This window comes from Bubalus bubalis, chromosome 5 (genome assembly GCF_019923935.1).
Source record: "Bubalus bubalis isolate 160015118507 breed Murrah chromosome 5, NDDB_SH_1, whole genome shotgun sequence".
Lineage (NCBI taxonomy): Eukaryota > Metazoa > Chordata > Mammalia > Artiodactyla > Bovidae > Bubalus > Bubalus bubalis.
In genome coordinates, this window is record NC_059161.1 from 2,037,797 (window position 1) to 2,053,494 (window position 15,698).

The 15,698-nt window shown below is 47.7% G+C and overlaps 1 protein-coding gene across 5 annotated transcripts in view; it reads right to left on the reverse strand.

Moving 5' to 3' along the window:
* NR5A2 (nuclear receptor subfamily 5 group A member 2) overlaps positions 1–15,698 on the reverse strand; it is a 164,559-nt gene that overhangs the window by 37,061 nt on the left and 111,800 nt on the right. For 4 of the 5 annotated variants that reach the window (XM_025285308.3, XM_006078426.4, XM_025285307.3 and 1 more), the window contains one exon: positions 417–3,627. The exons of the other annotated variant lie outside the window; for it this stretch is intronic. In XM_025285308.3, the coding sequence (XP_025141093.1) occupies positions 3,380–3,627 (248 nt within the window). In that variant the 3' untranslated portion in view covers positions 417–3,379. Of the gene's footprint in view, positions 1–416; positions 3,628–15,698 lie in introns of those variants that run through there. 5 annotated transcript variants of the gene reach the window in all.

Sequence of the window (15,698 nt, forward strand, 5' to 3'; positions counted from 1 at the left end):
TTTGCAACCCCATGGTCTGTGGCATGCCAGGCTTCCCTGTTCTTCACCATCTCCTGGAGTTTGCACAAACTTGTGTCCATTGAGTCAGACTCTGGAGCTGATCCAAGGATCAACTGAATTGACCGAACACCTGGGGAAATGACTAGGGCACAGGGAGGGCTACAAAAACAGATACTATAAGATATTGCCATCAGCTGTAACAGTAAGTGATAGAAAATGCTATATTTTATGCATGGAGAGGTGAGGCACAGGTTGAGTTCAATGCTTCAAGTTTCCCAACTGAGGACAGTGGACCACCCGAGAAGTGTCTATGCGTGTGGAATTCTTCTGACTCCATTCCTAGTCAAGGATCTCAGTTACTTTAGATGCTTTAGAACCCTGTAGAATGAGGACACCATAAAAACTTTTAAAAATGATCAGGCTGGGCATATCAATATTTATTGAAATACTGAAAAAAAAAAATTCCATTTTGTTGAGAAATTCCTGGCAAGAACCAACACGACAATTTGATTTCACGGATACAGTTAAGTAACGTCAACGAGGAACTGACTTCACACTCTCGACATCACGTGGATTCAAATCCAGGGGGCAGCAGAAGATCCGCAAGATAAATATCCAGATGTGACAGATTGTCTGTTTATAAATAGGCCAATGACAGTGAACCCGGCCAAGCCCTAAAGCTTCATATCTGAGTCTGCCTTTCCTAGTAAATCCTGTAGCTGATAAGGCAGTGGCTAAGTCAGTGTCTGGCTGCAACCCAGTTAATGGCAAACACTAGAGCAAGTCTGCACGCGCCATGGACGCCGAGTGGCATCTTGTTTGTCAGCCTCTGTCTTCAATGTCACCATCAGCGTGGCTTCAGTCTCTATGTTCCCCATCTTTCTAACTGTTCTCATGGTGTAATTTATTAGGTTAACAACACAATAATATGTGGCCTTGTTTAGATAAAATAGTCAGTGGGGAATACTGTACATTTAAAATAAAACTTGGACTTTTGGGATCAATATATTTGTTTTTGAAAAAAAATATTTTTTTTTTTTTGCAATGTTAAGGACCCTCCAAACAACTATCTCCCAGATCTAGAAATTGTCTCATCCCGTGTTCCATATACAGTGATGGAACCATCTCATAAACTGCTGACACTTTTCTCTTCCAACTTGGGGAGAGTAAAGATGCTGCTCTATTTACTGCTTTGGGTATGGACTCTGATCAACTATCTTCCTGTTGTCCTTTGAGCCATGGAGACAACACAGGTGACCTCTGAGTGACGAGCTAGGGACGCCCGGCTGAGCTATGGGCACCCTTCACTTGGACGTGTGTTAGAGGTGATCAATAAAAATAATAAAATAATCTTCTTTGTACTCACAGAAGTAATAACTAATATCTTTGGTATACAACTTACAACGCTTGGAAAGAAAACCAGATAAGACTCCACCCTTGTTAAATTTACTAGAAAACAGAGGGAGCTACAAGTCACATAATTTACAATAGACATTAAATAAACTACGGTAAGAACCATGAAGATTTACAGACATTTAATCAAGTGAATGATCTAAATTCATGAAGACGCCGCTCTGTCTCTGAACTATGTCCCACTAACTTGACATGCTACAACAAACCATAGATTTGGTTTCTTCAGTCTCGGCTATATTTTAGACAAAGGCGAAACCAAGGAACAATAAATTAGCATCATAATTGTCTACAGTTGAACCTATGATATACAATATAAATAAACTATTCAAATGCCAGAAACATTTATGAAAAAATTAAGGGACTAGGAGATACTTTCATTTTTTTACAGTTTCTACAAGTGATTGTGCCGCCAATAATCTCAAAAAAAAAAAATTAAAATCTAAATGAGATCCCCGTTTCTGATTTTAGTGTCTCACGACATACAATAACTAAGTACTGTTAAAAATAATTACCGATCAGAAAAATAACATTAAGGAATTGCTACTCCAGCTCTTTCGTCACATCACAGTCCCCCCCCGCCCCCCAGAGGCCCTAAGGAATGTAAACACTCTATTTCATTTGACTTTAAAGTATTAATACTTTATTTTAAACAAGTGTTGATCCACATCTGCTACCTTTGAGAATTGTGAAGTAAGGCAAGACTTCTGTATCTCTGGCATGGCCTGTTGGTAACACTGACAGCGTGCTCTGGAGACTGTCTCGCAGTTCTCTGTCCTCCAGTATTTGTTCTAGAGCAGACTTTGGTCTATATAGTGACTTAGAAAGCTCACTGTCACTCTCTTCCCTTCCCTATTGGGGAAGATGTGAAGCACATTGCTATCTTTCCAGGCTCACCGTTTCCTCTCTGCGTTCAGGGGATGATCAATTGCAACACGCCAATCAGCGCGTCTGCTCACCCCCGCCTTTATTTTGCACAGCTTAACATGCTTCCGTGTTCTTTTCCTGTTCAGAACGCTGACTATTTGGCATTCCAGCAAAATATGTTTCCTATTGTGTTTTTTTTTAATGAACTACAAACCTTGATGGTTAAAAAGGCTGATGTATCCTAATAAGCCTTTCTGCTGGGATTTTTTATGAAATCCAGTAATGCTAAAGCTAAAGTTTGTAGTCGCTGCCCTTAATATTAATGAACGCTTGTAATAGGATCAGAAGAGGGACACTGCCTGCTTTTTTTTTTTTTCCCAAACGTTATGAACACGTGACAAAACAATCCAGAACATAGTCAAAATGGCAAGCTCACGTATCAGTGGACTGTTCTTATTAGCTGTTGGCAGGTCTAAGATACAGACAGTCAAGAATAGGCTTTTCAAGGTTTGGCGGAGCTCCCGGGGGGTGCGGCTGAGCACAGGTCCTCGCTACAGACTCCGGGATCCCAGGACAGAAGGTGCCGGGTCCTTGGAAGGAAGAGGAGAGGGCTGTTACCGGTGCAGCTGATGGATTCTTGAGGATGGTTCCAGTTCAGCTTTACCACGGAGGAATTCTGTAAGCTCAAATTCCCTGCCACGTAAGCCTAATGAATAACATAGATCAGTTCCTAGATTTCTTCACAGCGGAGATTGGTTTCAATATACAGGAAAGCATCTGTCTGTTTCCAGCCTGACACGGTGCTGGGGTCCGTCTGTGGGTTCAGTCCACTCCGTTCCAGTGTCTTTTGCACAGAACGCTCTGGGGATGTGACACATTTGATTCACAGTTTGCGATACAAATACCCTGATACATCATTTATTGGCCATTCAGCACTTGACTACTATGCCTTATTAAATTCAGTATCTTTAAACCAAGTGTTTAATTCATGTTGCTTGGAGCCATTCAGAGTATTTTTTCTTCCCTTTCTTCCTGTTCTTCTCCTCCCCCACCCCACCCATGTCTGTGTTTTGTCGGGAAGCCGAGCTTGTGTCGGCTGTGATTACGCTCGCTTTGCATGCAGCATCTCGATCAGCAGGTTGTTGTAGGGGACGTCCCCGTTCAGGTGCTTGTAGTACAGGTACTCCTCGGCCTGCATGCTGATGGCCCGGATCTCCGGGAGGCGGAGCAGCAGCTGCCCGAACTTCTCTGTCTGCTGCGGGTAGTTGCACACCGTGTAGTCCAGCAGGGCGGCGTTGACCTGCTCCTGGACGCCTTCCACCAGCTGGAAGTTCTCCAAGTTTTTGACATCTGGATTAAAAAAAAACAAACCACAATATTTCAATGGTGTTTTAATTCCTGTTTATAGCAGCCTGTTCAATTCAGGGTTGCATTTTCCTCCTGACATTCAGCCCACCTGACGGACCGCCGGACGGTCGTCAGCCCCACTCATGGAGACTGCCTGAGCAGACGGTCACAAACGTGCTTTAGGAGAACGTCCCGTGGAAATTCTGCCTGTGCCTCCGGTCAGCTAGACACCAGTGGGTTCCGAGCAAGGTCAGTTCTTTTCATATCTCACAAAAGAAAAGGTTTGAGGATTCCGAAAGTAGAAGGATCGTAATATATTGCCAGCAAATGAGTCCCTTGAGGAAGACTGATCTTAACCCAGTATATGACACAGTGCACGGAACTCTGTATTAATTTTTTGACCCAAGGTGAAATCTGTGTCCAGGCTATGATGTAGTTAATTCTAATAAAAAGTGACAGGGTTCTTGTTTCTGTTTGACATTTTCTAAATGATTCTGAAAGCCTCTGACTTGCCTAGCCTATGCTAATGAACCATCTGGTACACTCCAGTGACTGCCAGCGGAGTTGTCGCTGCTGGGAACTCTCTAAAATATATGTCTTGGTGACTAATGATCTTTATCAAATGAAAGCTTCGTCCTTTAGGCAGAGTTCAAGCAGGATGGCCGGTGCCCTTTAACCTGAATGTGGTTTCTGCAGTTGATACTTTGCTTTTTTTTTGATTTTCCCTTCTAGACACGAGCCATTCACACAGAGGAGATGGATTCAGACAATCCGCCTGGCCTGACTCCTATGGATCCTCGCCCTGTGGGTCCTCATAATGCGGAGGAAGAGGGAAACAGAGTCAGAAGACACACAGACACTGAGCCGGGGCAAGCGGTTATGGTGGGATTTCTCTCCTGCAGTTGGTTTATGTGAACTGTGCAACGTGTTCATGGTGTGTAGACAGACGCCTCTGGGAGAAATCTACAGACACGTGTGTGCGTGTTTACACACATCATCCGTGCTAAGAAAGTAAACAGACGCAGGCACCTCTCCCCCTGCTTTGTCTTCTAATTGGACAAAAATAAATAAGAACGATTCCATAGAACACCAAATAATACCATGGTAAAAGGTTAAACGTACCAAGCCCCGCTGAGTCACCAAGATGACTCGCGCCCCGTGTTTCTGCCACCGTATGTTGTGACACGGAGTCTGTACGTATGTGCACGGCCCTTTTGGTGTCTCCTCGTGCTGCGGCAACAGGCTGCCTCACATGTGCTGTTGAAACGTGTCCAGGATGATTTCGGTGTTTACTTTTGAGCCATAACTTTGCATGAAGCATGCTTCCCCAATTCCGTCCCCAAATCTCTGCCCCAAATTAAAAACAGTGGGGAATTAGTACCGAAATAGCGTGGGCACTGGTACGATCACATCTACTTCAAAGTGCAACGGGGGAGTAAAAAATACTCGATTACTTATTAACGAGATGCACAGACAGACAGATGCTGCCCGATGAGGCGCTTCGCCTTCCAAGGTGCCGTCCACCGGCCATGACGCGGGCGGCCCGACAGCTAATAATGCGCTTTCCATCTATCTCATCTAAAACGTCTTAGAACTCAATTAAAATACTTATTAGTTATATCCGGTTCAAAACTATAAGATGTGAACAACTGGAAATCCCTTGACTATGCTGTACCAAGACAGATGACAGAAAAATGCACGTTCGTGTCAGCCTGGGTCTCTGCCACACTGTTCGAATTTCAGAGGCACACACCCTGGTTCCAGACATTGGTCCTTCCTAAAGCATCATGGCAGAGAACCGGTAATTCCAAAACAGTTCATCTGAATTCTGACCAGCTTCTTAGTGCTGCTTCTCTTTACCCTCCCGCTCAACCTAAAGAAAACATTTAAGCCTAAAACCTAAGGCATAATTTTTTCTTTTACTTACTACTAAGAAGTTGAAAGGAAAAAAAAAGCAAATTCCAGTGTTATAGTGATTTTAACACAATCATAGGAAAAAAAATCGAAGTATTATTTTATGCTACAAGGACAGACATTGCCACAGCAAGAAAAGCTGACGAAAGTCACCAAGATTCATAGGGAGGATGCAGGAATTTGCACAGTATAAAACGCAAGATAAACGAACAATAGTCTTTTCAGAAAGTTGTTTTTGAAACTTTTTTTGATAAATGTATTTTTTAAGAATAAGGTTCAACCTTCTGTGATAAATTATGCCACTCTCTTAAAAGCAAAACAAAACACAATGAACTGCTAAGAGACAGAAAACAAAGGACGGATCATAAGTTCTGGTTAAATCACGTACTCTTGTTACAGATAAACATTTGAAGTCTTCAGGTCTTTAGAATTCAATTAAGATACTTATTAGTTATATCTGGTTCAAAACTATAAGATGTAAACAACTGGAAATCCCTTGACTATGCTGTACCAAGACAGACGACAGAAAAATGCACGTTCGCATCAGCCTGGGTCTCTGCCATGCTGTTCGAATTTCAGAGGTGCACACCCTGGTTACAGACATTGGTCCTTCCTAAAGCATCGTGGCAGAGAACCAGTAGAAATGTGTTTTCCATCTATCTCAAACTCCCTAAAGTTTAAAAGCACATGCAATTGTCCTTCTGAAGGAAAATCCTGTTTAACATGTTTATCATTAACTATAACAGAAGTTACGCTGCTGGTTGTCCCAAAGGTACGTACTTACTGAATGTCCACTTTGTTTCTATGTCTATACAGGCAGTTTGTAATTCAGTGGCAATGATTCTGATATTAAAGCTATATAGTGAAAGAAAGAGAAAGAAAGAAAGGAAGGAAGGAAGGAAAGAAAGAAAAACATTTTGACTGAGTTCCTCTCATCCACTGACCAAGAAGTTCCCAAATCACAGCTCCGGTTGATCTGTTTCAGCTCTGTGTCCCTCTCACAGCATCTTGTCCTCTTTTATTAACCGTCCATTTCCCCATGGAAACTTCCAGCATCTTGACATCAGAACTGTGTTGTCTATTGGTCAAGGCCTCCCCAGAGATTTCTCCGATTGTTTGCTTTATATTTAGGTGTATTTGTCCAAAAATCGCTTAACTATAAAATGACCTATCACGTGAGCTGCTACGTGTTTTTTATGCTGCTCGTGTGTGCGCTCAGTCCTGTCTGGCTCTCTGTGACCCCATGGACTGCAGCCCGTAAAGCTCCTCTGTCCGTGGGATTATCCCGGCAAGAATACCGGAGTGGGTTGACATTTCCTCCTCCAGAGGATCTTCCCATCCAGGGATCAAACCTGATTCTCCCGCATCTCCTTCAATGGCAGGCAGATTCTTTACCACTGAGCCACTGGGAAACCCTTGAACCGCTTTGTGGCTTCTAAGTTGATTTCCTTTCTTTTTCTAGCTTGACACTGGCTTTCAAAAATGGACTTATACATCTCTCCTTGAAGTAAAATAGTGTAAATGTAATAGTGTGTTCTACTCAAGAATCCAGTGGTGAGCCTTTTTATGATCTGAATAACCAAGGCTCAGTTCACGTGTTCTGACAACGGGGGTCAGTTTTGCTCTAGGGAGAACGTGCCCACGCCTTCATCTGGGTGTGGGATATGGCCCTTTGTTCTTGAGTCTCTCGTCTTTCCCGTCCGACAGGCAGAACTTGGCGTTTCCACGTGGAGAATGTAAACTGGCGCAGCCATTGTGGAAGACAGCATGGAGGTTTCTCAAAAAACTAAAATGCAGCTACCATATGACCCGGAAATTCCACTCCTGGGTATGTATTTGAAGAAAATGAAAACAATAATTGGAAAAGACACATGCACCCCATGTTCATAGCAGCACTATTTACAATACGGAGATGTGGAAGCAACCGCGGGCTCCAGCAACAGACGATAAAGAAGGTAACGAGTTCAAGCAAACTCTGGGAGATGGTGAAGGACAGGGAAGCCTGGTATGCTGTGGTCCACAGGGTTGCAAAGAGTCGGACATGGCTGAGTGACTGAACAACATACATACATATATATATATGTATAATGGAACACTTTGCCAACAATGGTCCATCTAGTCAAGGCTATGGTTTTTCCAGCAGTCGTGTATGGCTGTGAGAGTTGGACCATAAAGCAACCTGAGTGCCAGAGAATTGATGCTTTTGAACTGTGGTGTTGGAGAAGACTCTTGAGAGTCCCTTGGACTGTTAGGAGATCAAACCAGTCAATCCTAAAGGAAATTAGTCCCGAATATTCATTGGAAGGACTGATGCTGAAGCTGAAACTCCAATACTATGGCCACCTGATGCAAAGAGCTGACTCATTGGGAAACACCCTGATACTGGAAAGACTGAAGGCAGGAGGAGAAGGGGATGATAGAGGATGAGATGGTTGGATGGCATCACCAACTCGATGGACATAGGTTTGAGCAAGTTCTGGGAGCTGGTGATGGACAGGGAGGCCTGGCGTGCTGCTGTCCATGGGGTCGCACAGAGTTGGACATGACTGAGCGACTGAACTGAACTGAAGAATGGAACACTGCCCAGCTATAAAAAAGAACGAGATTCTGCCATCTGCAATAACATGGATAGACCTGGAGGGCATTATTCTCCGTGAAGTAAGTCAGACAGAGAAAGACACATACTGTGCGATATCACTTATCCGTGGAATCTAAAACACAACAGACCAGTGAATATAACACCAACCAAGAGAAACAGACTTGCAGATGCGGAGAACCACCTGGTGCTACCAGTGGGGAGAGGGAGACGGGAGGGCCGAGACACACCCTACAACACAGAGCACAGCCAGGATGTCACACTAACGGTAACTAGGATGGAACATAACCTTCAGAAACTGTGAATTCAAAAAAGAAAGAAGCAGGGACGAAAAGCGCTGCCACACAGTACCACCACGTCTCCGGAGACCTGGAACTTTCTCTTTCATGCAGGTCACTTGTGTGCACCTTATAGGAAGAGACCCGATTTAACTGTGCCCATGGAATTCATTTTTAGGCTAATTCATGCCCTATCCTAAAAAACTAAACATGAAATACCTTTAAAATGCTAATCATTTTCTCTGTGATGCCGCCTTACCAATCAAGCCCCACTCCACAAGTAACGAATGGGTGCTGGCATGCCTCGGGGGTCTTAACTCACCTCTAGCAGGAGTCCATAACGCTGGAAGTTCGTGAATGAACTGATAGCTAATTATATGAGAAAGCAAAATTTGGACAAATTATTCCATGTTCTGGGGTCCTTGGAAATCTGCTTTTTGGGATTTGCTCTTCAGTTCCCAGATGAAAGAGCCTTGCCCCACATGTGGTTTGAGGAGACCCAGCTGGGGGAGAGCGACAGGAGACCAAAATCCGCCGCCAGCTCTTCTGGGGCGTCACGCCGGATCCCTGAGCCTCCTGCATTTGGCACGCTACACGTTTCTTTGAAACTGATGTAAGCTTCATCTTAATACAATTTAGAAACGCAAGTTAATGAACCCCATCATTACAAATTCTGAGTCGGAAACAGTACATCAACAGGCAGAGGCACCCCCTACCCTTTCTCCCCCGCCTTTAAATTTTGATGACCAGCAAAAAAGCATTTTGAGCTTCTCGTCTAAGTATCAATCTCCCATCATCTATTCCACTTTACTCACTCAGGGACTAATTACCAACTAGTTATATGGAGCAGCCTGACGATCAGCTCACAGTGGGGGCCCAGAGTCTCTTCCATCCTTATTGGAAAGTAAACCCTTAGGTCTTCTTGAATACATTACAGCTGGCTTTTTGGTCGCACACAGCTTTTAGCCTCCTTCTGAAGCTAAAGACGCTGGTTTCTGCTGCCCTGGTCTCTGCCACATGGCACGGCTCCCGTACAGCACGCTCTTTTGGGAGACTGGTTCTCTGCAGAGCAAGGGGGCTGGGGGCTGGGGGCTGGGGGGCTCAAATGGCTGGAGAATATAATTATCTTTGTTAACTTTCCGCATATTGGGGGAAAAAAAGAAATCTCATCCAGTTCTTTCAAAGACACAAAAGTGGGGGGAAGAGGTACCACTTCGCATCCGGAGAATACTGCTTCCCCTTGAGGCTTTTGGAGGGCTGACCTCTAAACTGGCTCGCGACTTGTCCCGCGAAGACTGAACTGAACTGAAGTCCTTTATCTAAATCTCTGTATGTGTACACATGTGCATGATTATTAGCCACGAATTATTTGTAGTGACTGGAACAGACAAACCAGTGTCTTCACAGAATAAGAAAATCCAAGTCTTTGGCGGGAACTGCGTGTAAAAATGTGGGCATATAGGATATGTATTATTTTTGTACATAGAAATGAGCCCGTACAAGTTGCTCAGTTCAGTTCAGTCGCTCAGTCGTGTCCGACTCTCTGCAACCCCATGGACTGCAGCACTCCAGGCCTCCCTGTCCATCACCAACTCCCGGAGTCCACCCAAACTCATGTCCATCACGTCAGTGATGCCATCCAACCATCTCATCCTCTGTCGTCCCCTTCTGCTCCCGCCTTCAATCTTTCCCAGCATCAGGGTCTTTTCAAATGAGTCAGCTCTTCCATCAGGTGGCCAAAGTATTGGAGCTTCAGCATCAGACCTTCCAATGAATATTCAGGACTGATTTCCTTTAGGATGGACTGGTTGGATCTCCTTACAACTAGCTGGTGCTTTATAAATGACAAAGCACACTACCGTGCTTTACTACTTCACACCTTATGTATACACCGTCTATGAATTCATTCATTCATTCAGCCCTGTGCGAGATGATGAAGATATAGGAATAAAAGACAGACTCTGGGTCAAGTGTTAGAGACAGACAGTGGGTGCCCCGGGCACACACAGAGCCAGGGGCAAGAGAGTGTTCGGGGGAGGTGACGTCTGAGAGCTTTCGAGAAACGAGGCAGAGGGAGCTGAGCATCATGGGGAAGTGAGAGGAGCAACCTGCACTCAGAGCCCCAGAGACAGGGACTGGGTCCCCGGAACAGCTCAGCTTCTGTGAAGGGCTGCGGGGGGCGGGGAGTAGGCACAGCAGCGGGAGTGGGTACAGAAGGGTGGACTGTAAAGTTTGGGGTGGGGGGTGCTGTACAAAAGAGTCTGTCTTTTGTTCTGGAAGCTACACAGAAGAATCGCAAGATGTGAAGGAAGGAAGGAAGTACGCGGTCAGCTCTCTGAGTGGTTAACATCGGGTGTGTGCAGGACCACAGGTGGCAAACTCGGTGGCCACAGCGGTGGGGATGGACGTGAAGGTCATCCAGGTGGTCACGCCACAGGGCTTGCCGGCCCCGGGTTATTCTGGAGTGGGAGAGACCAGAGGCCCTGGCTGGTGGTCTGGGTGTCTGTCCAGGGAGAGAGTGGTGGGCACCTCCACCCCTGCCCCCCGGCAGGAGGAGAGGACGAGGCGTAGGATGTGGTAGTCCAGGGGCACGTGGGCATCCCCAGGGATGCAGGGCGAACGGCTGGAGACGGGGGAGGGGGCGGTCCAGGCTCAGCAGGGAAGCTGGACTGGTGTCCAGATGCGGGAGCCATCAGTGGGCAGTGAGGATGAAACCCCAGGAGTCAGGGGAGCGTGTGGGGAGAGACGAGAAGGGGCCGGGGCTGGGAGTCGGGAGACTACCAACTCGCCAAGGATTCTCTCGTGAGAAGGCATTGTGGGTTATGAGATTTAGACTCGGAAAGATTAAATAGCTTTTCCATGATTTCTAAGTTAAGGACAGACCCAGAGAATGCGGGAATGGTAACATTCAGCCAGCATTAGTCAACCTGCAAAGGAGGTTTTCACAGACCTCTTAAGACTCTGAATGTGTCACACAGCCCCAAGTTCCTGCCGCCTAAGAGGGTTTCGGAATGGGACGTACTGGGCGGTCCAAAAGCTCAGCTTCTAAAGGGTCTCAAGGTCTGTGAATGAACAGTTTTTAGAGAATGTGAATGAAGTAACATACCCCTGACACCCATACTGACACATGCTAAGTTGCTTCAGTCATGTCCAACTCTTCGTGACCCCATGCACTGCAGCCCACCAGGCTCCTCTGTCCACGGAATTCTCCAGGCAAGAATCCTGGAGTGGGTTGCCATTTCCTCCTCCAGGGGGTCTTCCGGACCCAGGGATCCAACCAGCGTCTCTCACGTCTCCTGTACTGACAGGTGGGCTCTTTAACACTAGCCCATTTCTATGTATTAGACACCTTAATCGTCGTAATGCCCCAGGTCATGGTCATAAACAGTCACAGTGACACTGAACAGAGATCAGAGTCATAAGTCCCTCCTGGAGGGCTTTTCTGCGCACCAGCCCTTGACATCGGGGCTGTTTCATGGACAAATCAGTCTCTCTGATGTTTTCCAAAATCAGAGAAAGGTAGAGGATTCCTTGCACATTTATCCCATTCTCAATCACAAAGAATATTCAGGAAAACATGGCCAAGCCCTAAGTTTCAGTTAGAGACTTACTTTCCACTCTCTTTTCTTAATTTTGAAGTGCAATTTCCCCAAACATGTATGACACTTCACAAAAAGCAGTGCCTCCCGGGGCTGCCGAAAGCGCAGGCTCAGGAAGCGCCGCTGCATAAAGAACGTCCCCTGCGGGGGCCCACGCGTGAGTCAGCTTTGCGTTCAGAGTTTGTCACCCCTAACGGGCAGCAGCTTTTTCCCCAAGGGAAAAGAACACCACGCACTAACCAAATGTCATGCTTCTGGTCCCGATCCTGTCTCTAACTGTCAGATCACGGGCGCGTCGCTCTTTGGGGCCCTGAGTCTCCTGGTCCCTGAAGGGCAAGGGCTGCACTTGACCATCTCCCATCGCCCCAGCCCTAAGAGTCCACAGCTGCGTGACTATGAGTCCAAGCTTTGGAAGGAAGGTGCTGGATTCACGCTGTCAACACAAGTAGTGACGTGTATCTCTCTGTGCCCACCTGGTCAGCTGCGTTTTCACTCAACTGTCCAGGCTTGGCTTTGATTCCCCAAGATGGTTTTGGGCTTGAATCGCAAATGATTTCAAACTCTGTTTAGTAGGCAGCAGAAAGTGGACACAATGTCCGTTAGGAAAACGGTGCCTGAACCGATGTACATCCCCGTGGCACCCCCTTTACAAGGGGGAGGGGAGTAGTTTTTGTGTGGACTTGACTGCAAAGCTCACAGACCATGCAAAGCGGGCTGCGGGGCTGACCCAGGCCAGGCAGCCTGGTCGGGGGTCTACAGAGGACAGACCGATTGAGTACAGATGGCTTCATTTAAACAGTCAAAGCAAACACTATTAATACCGGGGACTTCCTTGGTGGCGCGGTGGGTAAGAATCCACCAGCCAGTGCAGGGGATGCGGTTCAGTCCCTGGTCCGGGAAGATCCCACGTGCCTGGGAGCAACTAAGCCTGTGCGTCACGACTACCGAGTCCTCGAGCCCACGGCCCTGCGCTCTGCACGGAGAGAAGCCACCGCAACGAGGAGCCTGCGCGCTGCAAAGAACAGGCCCTGCTTGCTGCAACGAGCGCGCCCACGCCAGCAGTGGAGACCCAGCACAGCCAAAACACACCACTGTCCACTGAGCTCGTGCACGTTCCTGTCTCAGAACAGCGCCGACATCCTTGCCCCGGTCTAACCCCGAGCCCATGTCTCTGCCAGGCTCCTCTCCAGACATGCTGGTCTCCTCGCTTGCTCCTGACTTAGGACCTCACACGTGCTGGTCCCACAGTCTGGATGGTTCTTCTCGATCCTGTGGACTTTCTCCAGGAAATTCAGAAACTCAGAATACCCCAGTTTCTGCTCACACGTCACCCCCTCGGGACGCCTCTGCTGATAACTTTTTCTAAAACAGCTCTGCCTCCCTATCAAATCACTTTGGCCCTTCCTTCTGCCTTACTTTTCCTTAAAAATATTTACAATGTATGCAAGAGTTGTGTGTACACCCATACACAGAGACCGCAGTGCCTGTTAATGGGTAAAGGAATAAAAAGCAGGGTCTGTAGGTTCAGTGAAACAGTGACCACTTAGGAAGGAGGGACATTCTGGCAAGGGGACGATGTGGGGGAACCTTGAGGACACCGCGCTGGGTGTGAGAGGCCAGTCACAAAGGGACAGATGCTGCAGGCCTCTGCTCACCTGAGTGCCCGCGGCAGTCAGATCCATAGACAGCAGTGTGGCGGGGCTGCCAGGGCCTGGGGGACGGCGAGTGGGGGTGTCTAACGGGTTCAGAGTTCTGCAAAGTGGAAGGAGTTCAGGACACTGACTGGACACCAGTGTAGATGCACTTAACATCCTCGAACTGTCCACTTAAAAATGGCGAAGGTGAGAAAGTTTATGCTCCGTAGACAAACGTGTGGTTGCCAAAGGCGAAGGACGGATTGGGAGTTTGGGGTTAGCAGATGGATAAGCGAGGTCCTACTGCCGAGCACAGGGAGCTGTATTCAATGCCCTGTATAAACCACAGTGGAAAAGACTATGAAAAACACGCATGTAAGAATATACTATAACTCAGTCACTCTGCTGTACGGCAGACTTTAACACAGCATTGTTAACACAACTGTAATTCAATGAAAAACAAGAAATTTTATGTGCTGTGTATTTCACCACAATTAAACACTGAAAACTGTACTGTCCGTGTGGTGTTTGAACATCATAAAACAACGGCCTGAGAACCACGGCTCTGCAGAACCAGACCATCCCCGACGCTCTCCAAGCCACTGGCATTGTGAGTTCCTTCCACGGACCAGATGCCCGCAGCTGAGGGCTGACTGCTACCCGTTCTGCGCTTCCCCTTCGCTCACATCCGTATGCGGCACCTTCCTGTTGATGCCCGCTTGACAGACTTCACAGTATACAGTTACTTGTCTAATTCTTTATAAAGTGTTTACCTCATCTTTAAGCTTGCCTGTCGCCCTCACGAGGCACGCTGTGAAGGCAGGGACACCCGGGCCAGGGGGCAGCACACGGGACGGCCTGCCCCGAGGCGGAAGGGATGACTGCAGAGTACACTTCTTGACTTGATGCTTGTGGCCCTAAACCAAAGTATTTCCTTCTTCCTCTTTTGGCCTTTGACACGCTGTTCATGCTTCCACATCAAATTCACGCCAGATTGTGTTTCTCTTTCGTGTAGAACCGTTTTGTGATCAGAAGCAAAAAGCACCAACCGCACTGTGTACTGTGCTTTCTAGGGACACAGATTCTGAACCGGGTGCTGGCTGGGTGCGCTGACGTCAGTGCCAGGCCCGCCGGCTCCCCGGGCTCCTCCGCACCTTCCGTGTGTAGAGCACTTATTTCCTCTGCCGGGGTTCCACCTTTGCTGTGCACTCAAGGCCCAGGACGACGGCTCCCGGGGGTGACTTAGTAGATCCAACCCCTTCTGGACCTTCTGGCTTCTGCACCTCCTGCCCGAATGGCGAGTGGGCATCACAGGCTCAGGTGGTAACATCGCCCTCCATTCCCTGGGTACCCAAGCCTGCTCTCTGCCTCCGGATTTCCCTGTTCTGATCACCAGCCAATGTCCCCAGGCCTCAGCCCAGACAGCCTGGCATCCAGGGGGCCTCTCCAATCCCATCTCTGTGGACTGTGCTGTTTGCTCATCGCAGGGGGCATCCGGCGCCATCTGGTCACCTACCTGTCAATCATGGTGATGGGATGTTGACCTTGGCAATGGCCACCATTCCCCCATCCTACCATGGGGCCCGGGCAAAGTCAGAGGCCCCTTCACACTCAGCGAATGGACACATTCTCACGTTAATGCGCATATCCCTCTTCGCCTTGCTGTGTCTGAAGTCCCTCTAAACACGTCTGATCGGACCCCCTAACCCACAGCCCATGTCCTGCCTCCCCTGCTGGACTGCCTCCTCGGGGAAGGCAAGACGCCCAGCACAGACCTGAGGAGACTCGCCACTTGGAACCAAGCTCCCACGAGCAGGAACCACGTGCCGACTAACTCCCTAAGAAGGGCCTGCTAACCCCGCCTGAGCCAGAGCCCCGGTGACTAGAGCCCTAGGCGCCTTCAGAGCTCCTCACGGCGTGAAGTCACGACCAACCTCAGATACAGCAGGACGCCTTCCTATTGTTCGGCTCTGGAAAAAGAGATGAAACTGAGCTCAGTGAACTTCAGAAGGAAAAGCATTTGGTTTGCCTGGTATAATGAAGCGGTACGTCA